The sequence below is a fragment of the Saccoglossus kowalevskii genome, chromosome 18, assembly GCF_978046115.1.
Source record: "Saccoglossus kowalevskii chromosome 18, keSacKowa6.1, whole genome shotgun sequence".
Taxonomy (NCBI): Eukaryota; Metazoa; Hemichordata; class Enteropneusta; family Harrimaniidae; genus Saccoglossus; species Saccoglossus kowalevskii.
The window spans coordinates 30,396,663-30,411,147 of record NC_140658.1 but is presented as its reverse complement, the minus strand read 5'-3'; the positions used below and the strand labels follow the sequence as shown (position 1 = coordinate 30,411,147).

At 37.0% G+C, this 14,485-nt stretch overlaps 1 protein-coding gene across 1 annotated transcript in view; it reads left to right on the top strand.

Annotated features, from left to right (window-relative positions):
* LOC102807754 (protein FAM135A-like) overlaps window positions 1-14,485 on the top strand; it is an 83,872-nt gene that overhangs the window by 42,803 nt on the left and 26,584 nt on the right. The window contains exons 9-15 of the mRNA XM_085492671.1: window positions 3,078-3,233; window positions 3,772-3,845; window positions 6,224-6,384; window positions 7,843-9,610; window positions 11,269-11,536; window positions 12,128-12,225; window positions 13,316-13,467. Of these exons, the coding sequence (XP_085348797.1) occupies window positions 3,078-3,233; window positions 3,772-3,845; window positions 6,224-6,384; window positions 7,843-9,610; window positions 11,269-11,536; window positions 12,128-12,225; window positions 13,316-13,467 (2,677 nt within the window). The remainder of the gene's footprint in view (window positions 1-3,077; window positions 3,234-3,771; window positions 3,846-6,223; window positions 6,385-7,842; window positions 9,611-11,268; window positions 11,537-12,127; window positions 12,226-13,315; window positions 13,468-14,485) is intronic.

The following is a 14,485-nucleotide window of genomic DNA, read 5'->3' as shown; positions in this document are numbered from 1 at the left end:
GTTGACTCCGCCCTCTAGTGGTAGATTTTTAGTGATATGTGGTTTATTTGTTAGCTTGTTTGCCAAGATCATGGAGATTGCGATTTTGAATCGTGTGGGCGTCTTTTTACTCAGGAACACATACTGCCCACATGCCTTGCTTGTGGTGTTTGTACTGGGAATATGGTGTCCACTCGTAAGGGACACTGTTGCTCATGTTACTCTCAGTGCAGGTAAAAGAACACTCAATGTAACTGAGGAATAGCTCTATGTGCCACGAAATGTTGGCTGTCATGTGATGCCACCAAATAGTGACTGTCATGTGTCGCCACCAAATGATGACCTCCACATGCCGCCACCAAATGATGACCTCCACATGCTGCCACCAAATGATGACCTCCACGTGCTGCCACCAAATAGTGACTGCCACATGCTGCCACCAAATGTTGGCTGCCATGTGCTGCCACCAAATGTTGGCTGCCATGTGCTGCCATCAAATGTTGGCTGCCATGTGCTGCCATCAAATGTTGGCTGCCATGTGCTGCCATCAAATGTTGGCCGCCATGTGCTGCCACTAAATGTTGGCTGCCATGTGATGCCACCATATGTTGGCTGCCATGTGCTGCCATCAAATGATGACTGCCACATGCTGCCATCAAATGTTGGCCGCCATGTGCTGCCACTAAATGTTGGCTGCCATGTGCTGCTATCAAATGTTGGCTGCCATGTGCTGCCACCAAATGTTGGTTGTCATGTGATGCCACCAAATAGTGACTGCCATGTGCTGCCACCAAATAGTGACTGCCATGTGCTGCCACCAAATAGTGACCGCCATGTGCTGCCACCAAATAGTGACTGCCATGTGCTGCCACCAAATAGTGACTGCCATGTACTGCCACCAAATAGTGACCGCCATGTGCCGCCACCAAATAGTGACCGCCATGTGCTGCCGTCAAATAATGACCGTCATGTGCTGCCATCAAATAGTGACTGCCATGTGCGGCCACCAAATAGTGACTGCCATGTGCTGCCACCAAATAGTGACCACCATGTACTGCCACCAAATAGTGTCCGCCATGTGCTGCCATCAAATGTTGGCTGCCATGTGCTGCCATCAAATGTTGGCTGCCATGTGCTGCCATCAAATGATGACTGCCACATGCTGCCATCAAATGTTGGCCGCCATGTGCTGCCACTAAATGTTGGCTGCCATGTGCTGCTATCAAATGTTGGCTGCCATGTGCTGCCACCAAATGTTGGTTGTCATGTGATGCCACCAAATAGTGACTGCCATGTGCTGCCACCAAATAGTGACTGCCATGTGCTGCCACCAAATAGTGACCGCCATGTGCTGCCACCAAATAGTGACTGCCATGTGCTGCCACCAAATAGTGACTGCCATGTACTGCCACCAAATAGTGACCGCCATGTGCCGCCACCAAATAGTGACCGCCATGTGCTGCCACCAAATAATGACCGTCATGTGCTGCCATCAAATAGTGACTGCCATGTGCGGCCACCAAATAGTGACTGCCATGTGCTGCCACCAAATAGTGACCGCCATGTACTGCCACCAAATAGTGACTGCCATGTGCTGCCATCAAATGATGACTGCCACATGCTGCCATCAAATGTTGGCCGCCATGTGCTGCCACCAAATGTTGGCTGCCATGTGCTGCCATCAAATGTTGGCTGCTATGTGCTGCCATCAAATGTTGGCTGCCACGTGCTGCCACCAAATGATGACTGCCACATGCTGTCATCAAATGTTGGCTGCCATGTGCTGCCACCAAATGTTGGCTGCCATGTGCTGCCACCAAATGTTGGCTGCCATGTGCTGCCATGAAATGTTGGCTGCCATGTGCTGCCACTAAATGTTGGCTGCCATGTGCTGCCACCGAATGTTGGCTAGCATGTGCTGCTATCAAATGTTGGCTGCCATGTGCTGCCATCAAATGTTGGCTGCCACGTGCTGCCACCAAATGTTGGCTGCCACGTGCTGCCACCAAATGATCACTGCCACATGCTGCCATCAAATGTTGGCTGCCATGTGCTGCCACCAAATGTTGGTTGCCATGTGCTGCCACCGAATGTTGGCTGCCATGTGCTGCCATCAAATAGTGACCGCCATGTGCTGCCATCAAATGTTGGCCGCCATGTGCTGCCACCAAATGTTGGCTACCACGTGCTGCCACCAAATGATGACTGCCACATGCTGCCATCAAATGTTGGCTGCCACGTGCTGCCACCAAATGTTGGCTGCCATGTGCTGCCACCGAATGTTGGCTGCCATGTGCTGCCACCAAATGTTGGCTGCCATGTGCTGCCACCAAATGTTGGCTGCTATGTGCTGCCATCAAATGATGACCGCCATGTGCTGCCACCAAATAGTGACCGTCATGTGCTGCCATCAAATGTTGGCCGCCATGTGCTGCCACCAAATGTTGGCTGCCATGTGCTGCCATCAAATAATGACCGCCATGTGCTGCCATCAAATGTTGGCCACCATGTGCTGCCACCAAATGTTGGCTACCACGTGCTGCCACCAAATGATGACTGCCACATGCTGCCATCAAATGTTGGCTGCCATGTGCTGCCACCGAATGTTGGCTGCCATGTGCTGACATGTGCTGCCACCGAATGTTGGCTGCCATGTGCTGCCATGTGCTGCCACCAAATGTTGGCTGCTATGTGCTGCCATCAAATGATGACCGCCATGTGCTGCCACTAATTGTAACTCCACTGCAATGCTATCTCAGTAATAAATGAAACATACTTTTTACACACCTAGGTACTAACCACACATTGATCAAAGACAATCATAATGAGGAAGTAGTCTTGACATTTAATACTGGGATCTACTATGGTCATCTGCGTAGCTATAGTGATTTCTTTATCTCCTTTAATGCTTATCTGGTGAAGTCAATGTAAAAGTACATGGGGCTGACTGGATAATAGTTAATATACATGTGTATACTACAGTAAGCAGATACTGTTGTTTTTAAAAGTTTATTGTACATTGTTTCTGTGTGTGTTGAATAGTGGATATACTTCAGTGTTTGACACAACTTATAGTGTATCTACTTCTTTTTTGCCAGAATCTCACCTCTCTTGATGAAGTTGTAGAAACAGTAAACAGAGACCTTGCAAAGCTCTCAGCTGAGATGTGTATTATATGGAAAAAATATTTAGATGTAATGGGAGAAAACCACTATGTTATAATAAATCTTATGGAGGAACACCACAGGACTAGGGTAAATATGGACTAGACTCATTTTTTTTGTCTTAAGGTATTTGAAGCTTAATTTAAATTTTACACTATTGGGCTTGGTATTTTGCATGCAATGCATCATGGGAGACAATTTCAGATAACCTATTTCTTTCATTTTTTTTTCTGACATCATAAAATTCTGTTCAAACGTCTTTAATTGCTCTCATGATTGTAGCTACTTATAATCTTTGAGAAAACTAAATGCAAAAAAAAATTACCAACATTCTGCAAGGTGACTCTAGGAATTTGGAATTCCATTTTGACTTGATCTCTGTGAAATAAGTCCTGTTAGAAATACACTGGTTATCTTGAGTGTAAATGAGGTTACTTTTAATTATTAAAATGTCTTTTTATTTTCTGTGAATGCTAAATTTTACAAATTAAAACCAACTTAACTTTTTTTTTGCATATTGTTTCCAAAATTATGAGTATGAAATGTAGCCAGAAAGAAAGTATGTTTATTTGGTCTGAAATTATCAAAAACCAAGCTGACTGTTACTTTCTGATTCAACTATTTCCAGATCCAGAGATTTTCTGAAGCGTTTTTTACGATTGACAACCCAAGAGAAATGGCGATGGCATTTCATGAGTTCAAGTAAGTGTTCAAATCATAGCTTCTAAGATTCTACTTTCTGTATTGGTTTTTTGTACAGTTATTTATCAGGAATCTTAAAGGTATTTGGATAATGTTAAATCATATCCCCAGATTTCTTTGACTTCTACAGTTATTTTATGTTGTTTTTCGCAAAATACAGATAAAAAAAGATTTTCACCAAATTATTTTTTTCACCAAAAATTTGTCACTGGTAGATTTTTGAGCAATTACGACTGGTTCCTATGATAAAAAAGTGTTGTCATATTTTAAAATTGATGTTGATTTCAAATAGTGAAGAAGATCAGTTTTAAGAAGAGTACAAAATGTACTTATTATTAGTTCCTGATCCAAGCCATGCTGTTTTAGAGCCATGATACTGGACTGATCAAACTATCATCGTATTGCCCAACTTTGTAACTCTATGGGAAACCTGATGAGTATTCAAGCTTGCACACCTTGTTGGTGTTGTAGCATGAGGCACACAAATATCAATTAATTCACACTCTGAACATTTGAATAAATAGTAAAAAATAACTGAGATAAAAGTAATTCAAAACAATTTAATGGACCCTATAAGGTATATTATAAAACCTGTATTCACTGGATACGGTTGTCTACGGTCATACGGCTAATGTACCATTCAAAGCTCTGCCATATGTCCTATATATAAATTTTGTTATTAAAGTAGATTTTAAGATTAGTGTCTGTTATAAATATAATTAAACTGTTTTTTTATTGTAAGCAAACTGACCCTTGGATTATTTTGGTGCAATTTTTTGCATTTCTTTAATTTCAATAATTATTTTGAACTAAATAATAAATTCACATAAGCTACAACTCTTGATTAATATTTAGTTAAAACTATTTATTGGACTTTTGTTTTGTGATATTTTCTTCAGCTCCAGTGGAGACAAAGTGTCAAAGGCAGATGCCAGGTAAAATTCTACATTAAAATGAGTTGGTGATCTGTGATGGTGTCATCGTTTCCATGGGAATATATCATTCTGTCACCTAATTCCTCATTTCACACAAGTTGTAGATCACTCTCAGCCAAGTATGCAAATTGTTGTCGTTCTGTGGGAACTGTTGTTGAACAGTATAATATTGTCAGTATCATTTCTCTCACAGAGTCCTCATAGTTTTTGGTGTCTGTTTTTTTCAATTTTGTCAAACTTTTTCTATCTCCAAAAGTGATTTGATGTTGCACATCTGTGACTTTTCCTCCAAAAAATCCTAGAAAGTAGCGAAATTTCTAATTTTATTCAAAATTACCAAATTGTCAATTCATGGATTAAACAATTCTTAATCTTACACATTGACTTGTTTCTATTATGCCATACTCTACTTTAAGAATGTGTTTTAAACTAACTCATGTTTTGATGATCTAATATACAATTATAATAGTTTTTATTTTATGTGTGCCTCTATAGTAACAGTCAGTGTCAAATTATGTCTATTTGGTACAAAACTAACTTTCATTTGAGGTAAACATTTTAAAATGGTTGCACTGAAATATCAGATTGACAAAGATTTTTATCTCTTTATTTATTTTCTATAAATACAGCAATCTTGCTTAAATTGGAAGACATATTTCATGTATATAATTGATGGAAGGGAAATAGTGTAACTGATTTTCAAGTTAGTTCTCCCACATTCATTAATACTAATACCATTTTGATTATGGGTACTGTAAAGTCATTATATATTTCAACTATTCACTCCCATTGTGCATTTTACTGTTGCTAAGGTGCCTGGCTGTACTGGTAAACTGATTGTCATGTTACACATAAATATTAATATGATATTATTTATCATGTTTTGACATCAAGTTCATCCTTTATTCATTCAAATGTGATAACATACTTCAGAATATTAAAAAAATGTGTGGTTATTGTACAAACTTATTGCAATGCTGCTTTACTTATAATGGTTTTCTATGATGATAAATTTATTCTGAGATTTGTGAGGATTTTGTATGAGTTTGTGTTGTAGAGATATGAGGTAAGTTATAACCATTTTGACACCAGTTCCAAATTCACAAAATAGCCCTGTTAATAGTCTGCACTTTCCTGCAGAAGATCGGGACAAAAATAGTCAAACATTTTTGAGTAAAAACTGAAAATTGATTTAAATTTTGTCTGTTGACTCCAAAATTAGGGTTCATTTCCAGAAATATTGAAAAAATATAAGAAAAAAGTGCAGAAAAATTTTGGGCAAGAAAGTGGTGAAAAGGTTAAACAATCATTGTTGTATTGTCTCACTTTATAAAACAGAAAGTATGTCATGGTGGAAAGACATTTAAAGATTATGCAGTCAATTTAAAGGTATTTTGTTATGTCAGACACTGTATTAACATGTTAATGTTTTGTATCTTTCAGTGCTCAAGGCCATTCTTATATAGCCCAGGCCGTGAAATCCAGCCAGTACTTCCATTTACTCCCCTCTATGCAGATTGAATGCGTTGAAAGTGATGGAGATATAAATACAATACCGGTTATTTTTGAAGAGAAATACCTTCAGTCAGTGAGTTACAACCAAGGTACTGAAAATACCATGATCAGATCCTTACACTGCAAGGAAGTAAGCTTCTTTAGATAGTGCATGGAGGTATAAACTGTTAATACTTCTATGGATAGTGGATCATTATTGCTGTTAACCCTGTAGGAGGGCACACATGAAATCATTTTTTTAATTTCTGACAACAGAATCTATGATGTCATACTTTACCCACAATCCTTTGCTTGAGAATCAAGATGGCTAACTCCATAATACTGATCAAAAGTTGAATATCTAGAGAATGAAAAGTGATATAAAAAAACTGTAAATTGCATTCTCCTACATTTGTGAAGCTTTTTCTTGAGGGGTCAATATGTTGTTTGGCTTGATGTTTCCTTTAATAAATAGGGCATTTGTAGGTGAAGATAAAACAATGGCTACCATTATTGAATATACCATGTACTTATACATTGTATTAAGGTAAAGATGCAGGTTCGTGGGCACTTGGGAGTGATATTTTTTTTTTCTTTTTATTGTCCGAACAGTCTTTGCTAGACTGTTAAAATTTTGTAGAATTGTGAATAGTGGAACATACTCAAAAAACGATTTTGAAACATAGATAAAAGGTGCAAACATTCTCTCTTTTGAATGCTTAGCAAGATTTAGCAAGGCTGTACATAAATAAAAGAAAAAAAACATGGTGAAAAAAAGAAATGACGGGATCTCCATATTATGCACTATATTTTACTTTTAACAAAACGATAATACATTTAAACTTGAAACTGTATCAGCCATTTTAATTATGAGCATTAGCAAACTTCTTACTGAGTGAATTGTTATGCAAATTAGCAATTGTCTCAGCTTCTTATTAGAGCACATCCCAGAATTTTAAAACAAAATAGCTCCTAGACGCTTTGACCTTTTGTTTTGAAATTTTCACAAATGATTGACAATGTGTTTATCTTCAAAACGCCGTTGGGGCATTGTTTTTGTTGAACAGTGTTACAACAATCGTACAGACAACTAGCCTGGGTGTTAATTTATGCATAAACTTGAAGTAGTGAAATTTGGTCTGCTGCCCTGCAAAATTGACAACTGGTAGACAGTTTTCAAGATGGCACTTTCTTCATAGCAAACAGATGTACCCATAAACCAATTTTGACAGGAAACAGAAGCATTGTTTAGGAGCTAATTTTCTTTAAATCACTTTTGACCAAAAAAAGCACATTTTTGTGCATATTTCAAACTACAGTGACCATAAAAAAAAATACTAACACAATTTTAAAATTCATACAATAAGCTTTCCGAAAATATCATCTTGGTTTCCTAATTAACTAATTAAAATAGCTGTCAGGTAAACTGCATCTCTACCTTAATCCTTTTGCAAATTTAATGCCGCCTTTTTATGCCACTTTTGTAGACCCCCTTGTGCATTGACTGTTGGTTTACACTCATGATGTTAACAGTAAAATAAATGATGATTTTTTTTTTTTTTTTTCAGTTTCTCCCGTTGACCTTGATCAGATAGCTGCCACGGTAAAGGAGGTAAAGGCGCAATCTAAAAGTGGAAAGGATGGTTCAGACAATAAGAACAAACCAAAACTTCCAGAATCTACAGCAGATCCCTCGAAACTTCAGAAAACTCTATCAGAGACTAGATCGAAACCAAAATTTGGGGGGAAAAGCTTTATTAAAAATATGAAGCCGGAATCATTTCGGCGGCCATCATCCGCAAGATCGGACACAGACCAGGTAGTATTACTTGGATATAAACAATACAATATGGATGGTGGTACCCTCGCAGAATTTGAAGCGGATTTAGAGAGAGATTCAACAAGACATGCATTTGTCAGGACTTCAGCTAGTTCTGTTTCTCTCCCAACACTATTAATATCGGATTTATCTGCAAACAAACGCTTGTCACTGCAGGAACTAAAGCAACAACGACATTTACAGAATCAACAATTGTACAAGATTTCTCACTCAGATGCGGAGATTTCTCATACCAAGGAATCAGACAATGAACAGAGTTTGGATGTGTCCAAGAGTCTGGGTAAGAACCCAACTTTATGTCATTTACGGCAACGTTCGCTTGATATAGGAGTTTTAAGAACGGTCAGTGAAAGGAGGAAGGTACAGGAAGAAGTGAATAACTTGATAACAAATGCCGATTCAACTACCGCTGGTGACAGAAAAGCAAGCGGTGCTACGGATAGTACTGATTCAGCTGTCGACATTCGTAGTATTGATGGGTCTACTCTTGAAGTCAAGGATATTGTGCCCTCTACAGGTAGTACAGTAAATTTTGGAGTGAAGCCTGAAGATGTAAAAGTCTCTGTGGATGCAGTTACCAAGGAGACAAAAGATGATGAAGTAAAAAATTCTCCTGCACTAAATGACGATTCAAAGAGGACTAGTGAGTGTTCACAGCTTGGTCCCATTGTGAACAGTTGTGTAAAAACTGTAGAAGGGGCTGTTCTCACTGAAAAAGTGAACGACCAAATAGTTACTTCATCATCCTTAGCACAAATTATGGAAAACAGCAATACTTCTTTAGTGGTTGGTGATGTCACAAGTGAATCCACCAATAATGGGTCTGTGAATTCTACAAAAACTACCATCAAAGTTTTTACATTGCCAAAATTTGAAAATAGCACCACTTTAGATGACAAGAACGGTGCTTCCACTGGAGTGGAAACTACAAGTATTGATGAGAAAATTAGTGTTTCTGAATCTGGTACTGAAAATGTCAACAAGAACAGTATTTTCGATTCAGGTACTGAAAATGTCAACATGCATGGGGTTTCTGAATCTGCTTCTGAAAATGTCAGCAAGAATATTGTTTCTGAATCTGGGATGAATATTGCTGTCGAAAATGATCTCAGCCCTGCTACCATAGAAACTGAATCAGAACACATAGACACCATGAAAGCTTCCACTGTTTTAGACGAAAATAGCCCAACATCGAGAAATTACTCTCTAAAAAGTGTGTATCATGATGATGGTTATAGCGCTATTGACGACATTGCATGGAAACAATCCAGCGGATATAACTCAACCAATAGTATGAGTCCTGTTACACCAACAGCTGGCTGTCTAACATTCACTAGTTTTGTAAAGACACAGTCGGCCATATGTGGACCACCTCCGATTACATCACAACCATCAAGTGTCATCAATACCACTTCTGTCTGTGAGTCAGAAAACCAAGAGATTAAAGTAAATGCTAAAGAACAAGAATTGTCAAGTATTGTTGATCCCCAAGAGAGGTGAGAGTAATAACTAAATTGAAAAGTATTTTAACTAGTTGTAACTAATGATTGATTTTACCATCAAATGTTTCTATTCAGACACTATTCTTATTGTGTAAACCACAGAATCTTTTGTCTACAGAGTCTGATAATATTTTTGGAAAAATTTGAAATGTTTGATTTTATCAGATTAATGTATTCAAACATCATGTATTGACATTTCTACATTCAATGCCTAGGAAAGATGGCAGGTTTATCTTCTCTGTCAGACAAATCGATTGCATTTTAGTCTAATAAATTTGAGCTTCATTTCATAATGAGTTGTACATTTATCTCTATAGTGTATTTTATATCAGTGGCTGCTATGTAACTTCTTACCAATGAAATTGACATAGTAGCATAACAATGAGAGCCAATAATTCTTTTTGTTAGTGATGTTACTTTCCAGAAAATTCAAGTATGACATGAACAGCATAATGAATATATGAACACAATGCAACTTTTATCTCTAATACTGTAAAATACTTTATTTTCGCTTGGAATTAATTTTTGCTATTTTCGCTGAAGGAATGATTCAGTGAAAATAAATTCCATACAAAATACCCAAAATGTCTTTTCAGCGAAAATTAATTCCAGCTAAAAAAAAGTATTCTACAGTATACCTGGGCCAATCACACTCCAACTTTATACATATACATCATATATCTTAGTATAATCAATGTCCATTTGTTTCACAGTCTGATTTAATGTTTGCCATTCCAGAAGGTCATTTTGTTTTTTCAGATTGGAATTTGAAATGGCCGGCCGTCTGGCAGCCATTTTGTTTAACAAATGCTGTTCTGGAACCATAATTCTGATGTGTCTTAACTAATCACATTCAAACTTTACAGATACATGTACATGTTTGACTATCAGATGGCCGTTTTAAAATCATCAAAATTCAGCTTTTCTGCTATACTGAAACCAGATAATGCATGTATATGGATGGATTTCATTCAAACTACATACCTTGAATATTATGAAACCTTGATGTACACCATTTTGTTTTAATGAATGTGGTTCCGAAGCCATATTTCTGAAGAAATCTTGATTGATCATTTTTAAATGATAAACCATATGTTTCAGTATTTGTTGAAAATGCATCAAAATTTACGACTTTCCTGGCCTGAATCATACATTCAAAATGGCAGACTCATTTCAGTTTTATTTACTATTGACCCAATAGTTACACACTGTACTCTCGTACATGACTTGTTTAACACTGAAAATAATATGGTAGTTCTTTTTCAGAGGACGTTGTGGAACTGAAATGAGCTGTTTATGTGTTTCAGGTTTCCCTATGATAAAATCTCTGAATTACTGTAACTTACTTTACATTTTGAGAAGTGATTATCTAAAAAAAACAAGCATTACTTTGTGAGCAAATTTACTATGAATTACTTCATTTTCTCTCTAAGTTTATTTTTGCTGAAGGAATGAATCAGTTAAAAATTGTTTTTTTCATATATTTCTCATTCAACTCATCAAAAACAGGAAAAATGTCTAGCAAAAATCAATTGCAACTAAAATAAAGTATTTTACAAAACAGCTGCCAGGTTAATTGTCTTGATTTACGTTTTTACAACCATATTGTCAAGAAGCAGCTATATTAATTAAACATGTTTTCTCTTTGACAGATTTGAAGCTGCTAAAGCTGATTTTAAAAACCGACTCAAATTTCCTGGTGACATTTACAGTGATTTGTCGCTACAAGCTGCCATGTTGCCGTATTTTAGCGTCAGCACGAGTGATATAGATAATAATGATGACATGGAGGATCTGCATTTGGTTGTCTGTGTACATGGATTAGATGGTAACATGGCAGATTTGAGATTAGTAAGAACATATATTGAGCTTGGATTACCTGGGGCGAAAATGGAATTCCTTATGTCGGAAAGAAATCAGGTGAGGAATGTAATAACATACACATAAACATCATTGTTGTTTTAGAGTCTATGCTGTTTCAAACATCATGTATTGACATCTCTGTAATCGATACCTCGGAATGCTGCAGGTTTATCTTATTAGCTATGCATATATATTTCAATGTAACATCCTATGGCTGGCTTTCCAAAAACATACACTGCTTTAAGGCTGATGGCTGTGATCATATGCATTGACCTGTATGCCTAAATTGTAGAGGTCTCTGAGAAACTTTTGAATATGAGCGATAAGATTTTAGGCTATGAAGGACATGTTACATTTCTTCTAAAAATTGTTATGATGTAATAAAGTGATAGCGGTTCACAACAAATAAATAAAGTCAGAATGACTCCCTGTCTAAAGAACTCAAGTAAAATTATCACTAAGATTCCCTGCTTCTCATAGAGGAGGGAAACCTATGCATACCTTTTTATAGTCTGATCCAAAATGGCTACCAGTCAGCCATTTCGAATTTTATATTAAAAAAATTGCCTGTCATTTTGAATTTCATAAATTAGATTTAATTGTTTGTGTATTGTTATCTAATATTTCTTTAAATTCATTGTTCAATAGATGGACACATTTGCTGACTTTTCTGTGATGACAGATCGACTTGTTGGTGAAATTCTTTACTACATAGATGTCTACTCTCTAAATCCTACCAGAATAAGGTATGTATAGCACCCTCAAGTGTTATACCGGTACATGTAGCACCTCTATGCAAGGGCGGGAGGCAAAAGTGCCTGGGTTAATACAATACTAGAAATAATACATGAATATTTTCATTCTTGGATAAAATAAGTTTAATAGTAACATTTTAGAAATGAAAAAAAAAACAGTACTATGAGCAATGCCATGGTGACATGTTTTGATTGAACTTGTGCATGTATTGGTTTTGCACCTTGCTCGAGTTTTAGAATACAATGTACGTACGTCTAGCGTGTACAAGACAAGGCCTCAAGCTTTTTGAAAACGTTTGAATATAGGACGCATTCACCCCGCTCTTCATAATAAATAGACACAACTCAAGCTGACCAATTGGTGATCGCCATATAGAACACGTGACCTGCAATTTTTCGTCCAATGCTTGTACCATTGCTTACGTGTACCATGCTCTTCTTCACATTATTATGCATGTCTGCCTTATATAAAACAAGGTACACACCATGTTCAATCATTAAAAAACATAATTCACTAATCTGAGCTCAATATTGAATGTTTGCTGTGAAATGCAGAAACTTTAATAATCGCTGTTGTGCGGTCACGCATGATGCATCGTTGTCACTAGATGCGTAGCTACCATTCTGTGCATATTTAAAGTTAGCTCGATGACGGGCGAAATAAGCTTACTGGAAATAAAACAACGATATACCCACACACTACTGCAGCTACACTGATGTGTTGTTAACAACCAACCAACTTCCTGGGTGATAATTTCAGACTTAAACATTCATTTTCGGTATCACGTGATGAATCCTGGTGATGAACCTTCTTATCATCTACAGTGTAGCGTAACTTAAGACTAACCATACAAAATCTTTGAAAATTTTATGTGGCTTGTACAGTTAGACTTGAAGCTAGCTTGGCATGCACACGAGCACATTAAATTATATAAAGTGAAAGTTGTCTCATAGCATGGCTAAATACTACAAGGAATAAAAAGGTATACTCTGGCTATAAGTTGAATTAGATAAAGTATAATATCATGTGAAAGCATCTGCTACAAAGTTTTTAAATCAGGTGTTATATTTTATTTTTTAGTTTTATTGGTCACTCACTTGGCAATATTATAATACGTTCTGTGCTGACAAGACCAGAGATGGAACCATGGTTGGATAAATTACACACCTTTCTCTCGTTATCAGGACCACACCTGGGAACTATGTATAATAGCAGTGCAATAGTCAACACAGGTAAGTTAGAAGAACTTCAATCTGCAAATTGACGTGAATGCCAATTATTTGTGAAAGTTTATGCCAGTTATAAGTTATAGTGTCTCTTCCACCTACATGTATTATTCTGAAACGGTATATTTTTTATGTGCATGATTTCAATATTTTACTTTGTATCAACCCACACACTAAAGCTATTCAAAATAATATATTGAAATTATAGTTTTAAAGACCTAGTGTCTTTTTCACATACCTCCACCACCGATAATAACACTTGCATCCCTTTCCCCTTGCCTACAGTTAGGATGTAATATTTATTTATTGAACTTCTTTGGAGTGGAGCTTATCATATGAACGATTGTCCGTTGACGTCCATGTCAACTTTGTCAAGCGGAGCTTATAATATGCATGATTGTCAGATTTGTTCATTTTCTAATGATATCTTCGAAGAAGTTCGAAAACAGGGACCGATTTCATTCATTCTATGCATGTGCCTTGTACTTTATGTGGGACATATGCACATGTGGTGGTTTAGGGATTCGATTCAAAATGGCCTGCTGGCAGCCGTTTTGTTTTTTAAAATGTCATATTTTGGACATGCTTTGTCAGTTTTCATTCAAATTTGGTACATAGATTATACATGTCTGTCCGTCCGGAGTCATATCTCAGAATCCCTTGGACCGATTCCGTTCATTCCTCGCACGTGTCTGGTATTTTATGTGGGACATATGCACATGTAGTGGTTTAGCAATTTGATTCAAAATGGCAGCCATCTTTTTTTTTAAATGTATTTTGGACATGTTTTGTCAGTTTTCATTCAAATTTGACACATACTTTAAACATGTTAGAATACATGTTCATAACGATTTGTTTCAAAATCTGATCAAGAATGGCCGATTGACAGTCATCTGACTTTTTGGCCATACTACAGTACTATATTTCCAAGATTTATGTACCATTTTCATTTTTATTTGGCACATGTCAGTTTGTTTCATAATCAGATCAAAGATGGCCGAATAACAGCTGTTTTTGGCCATAG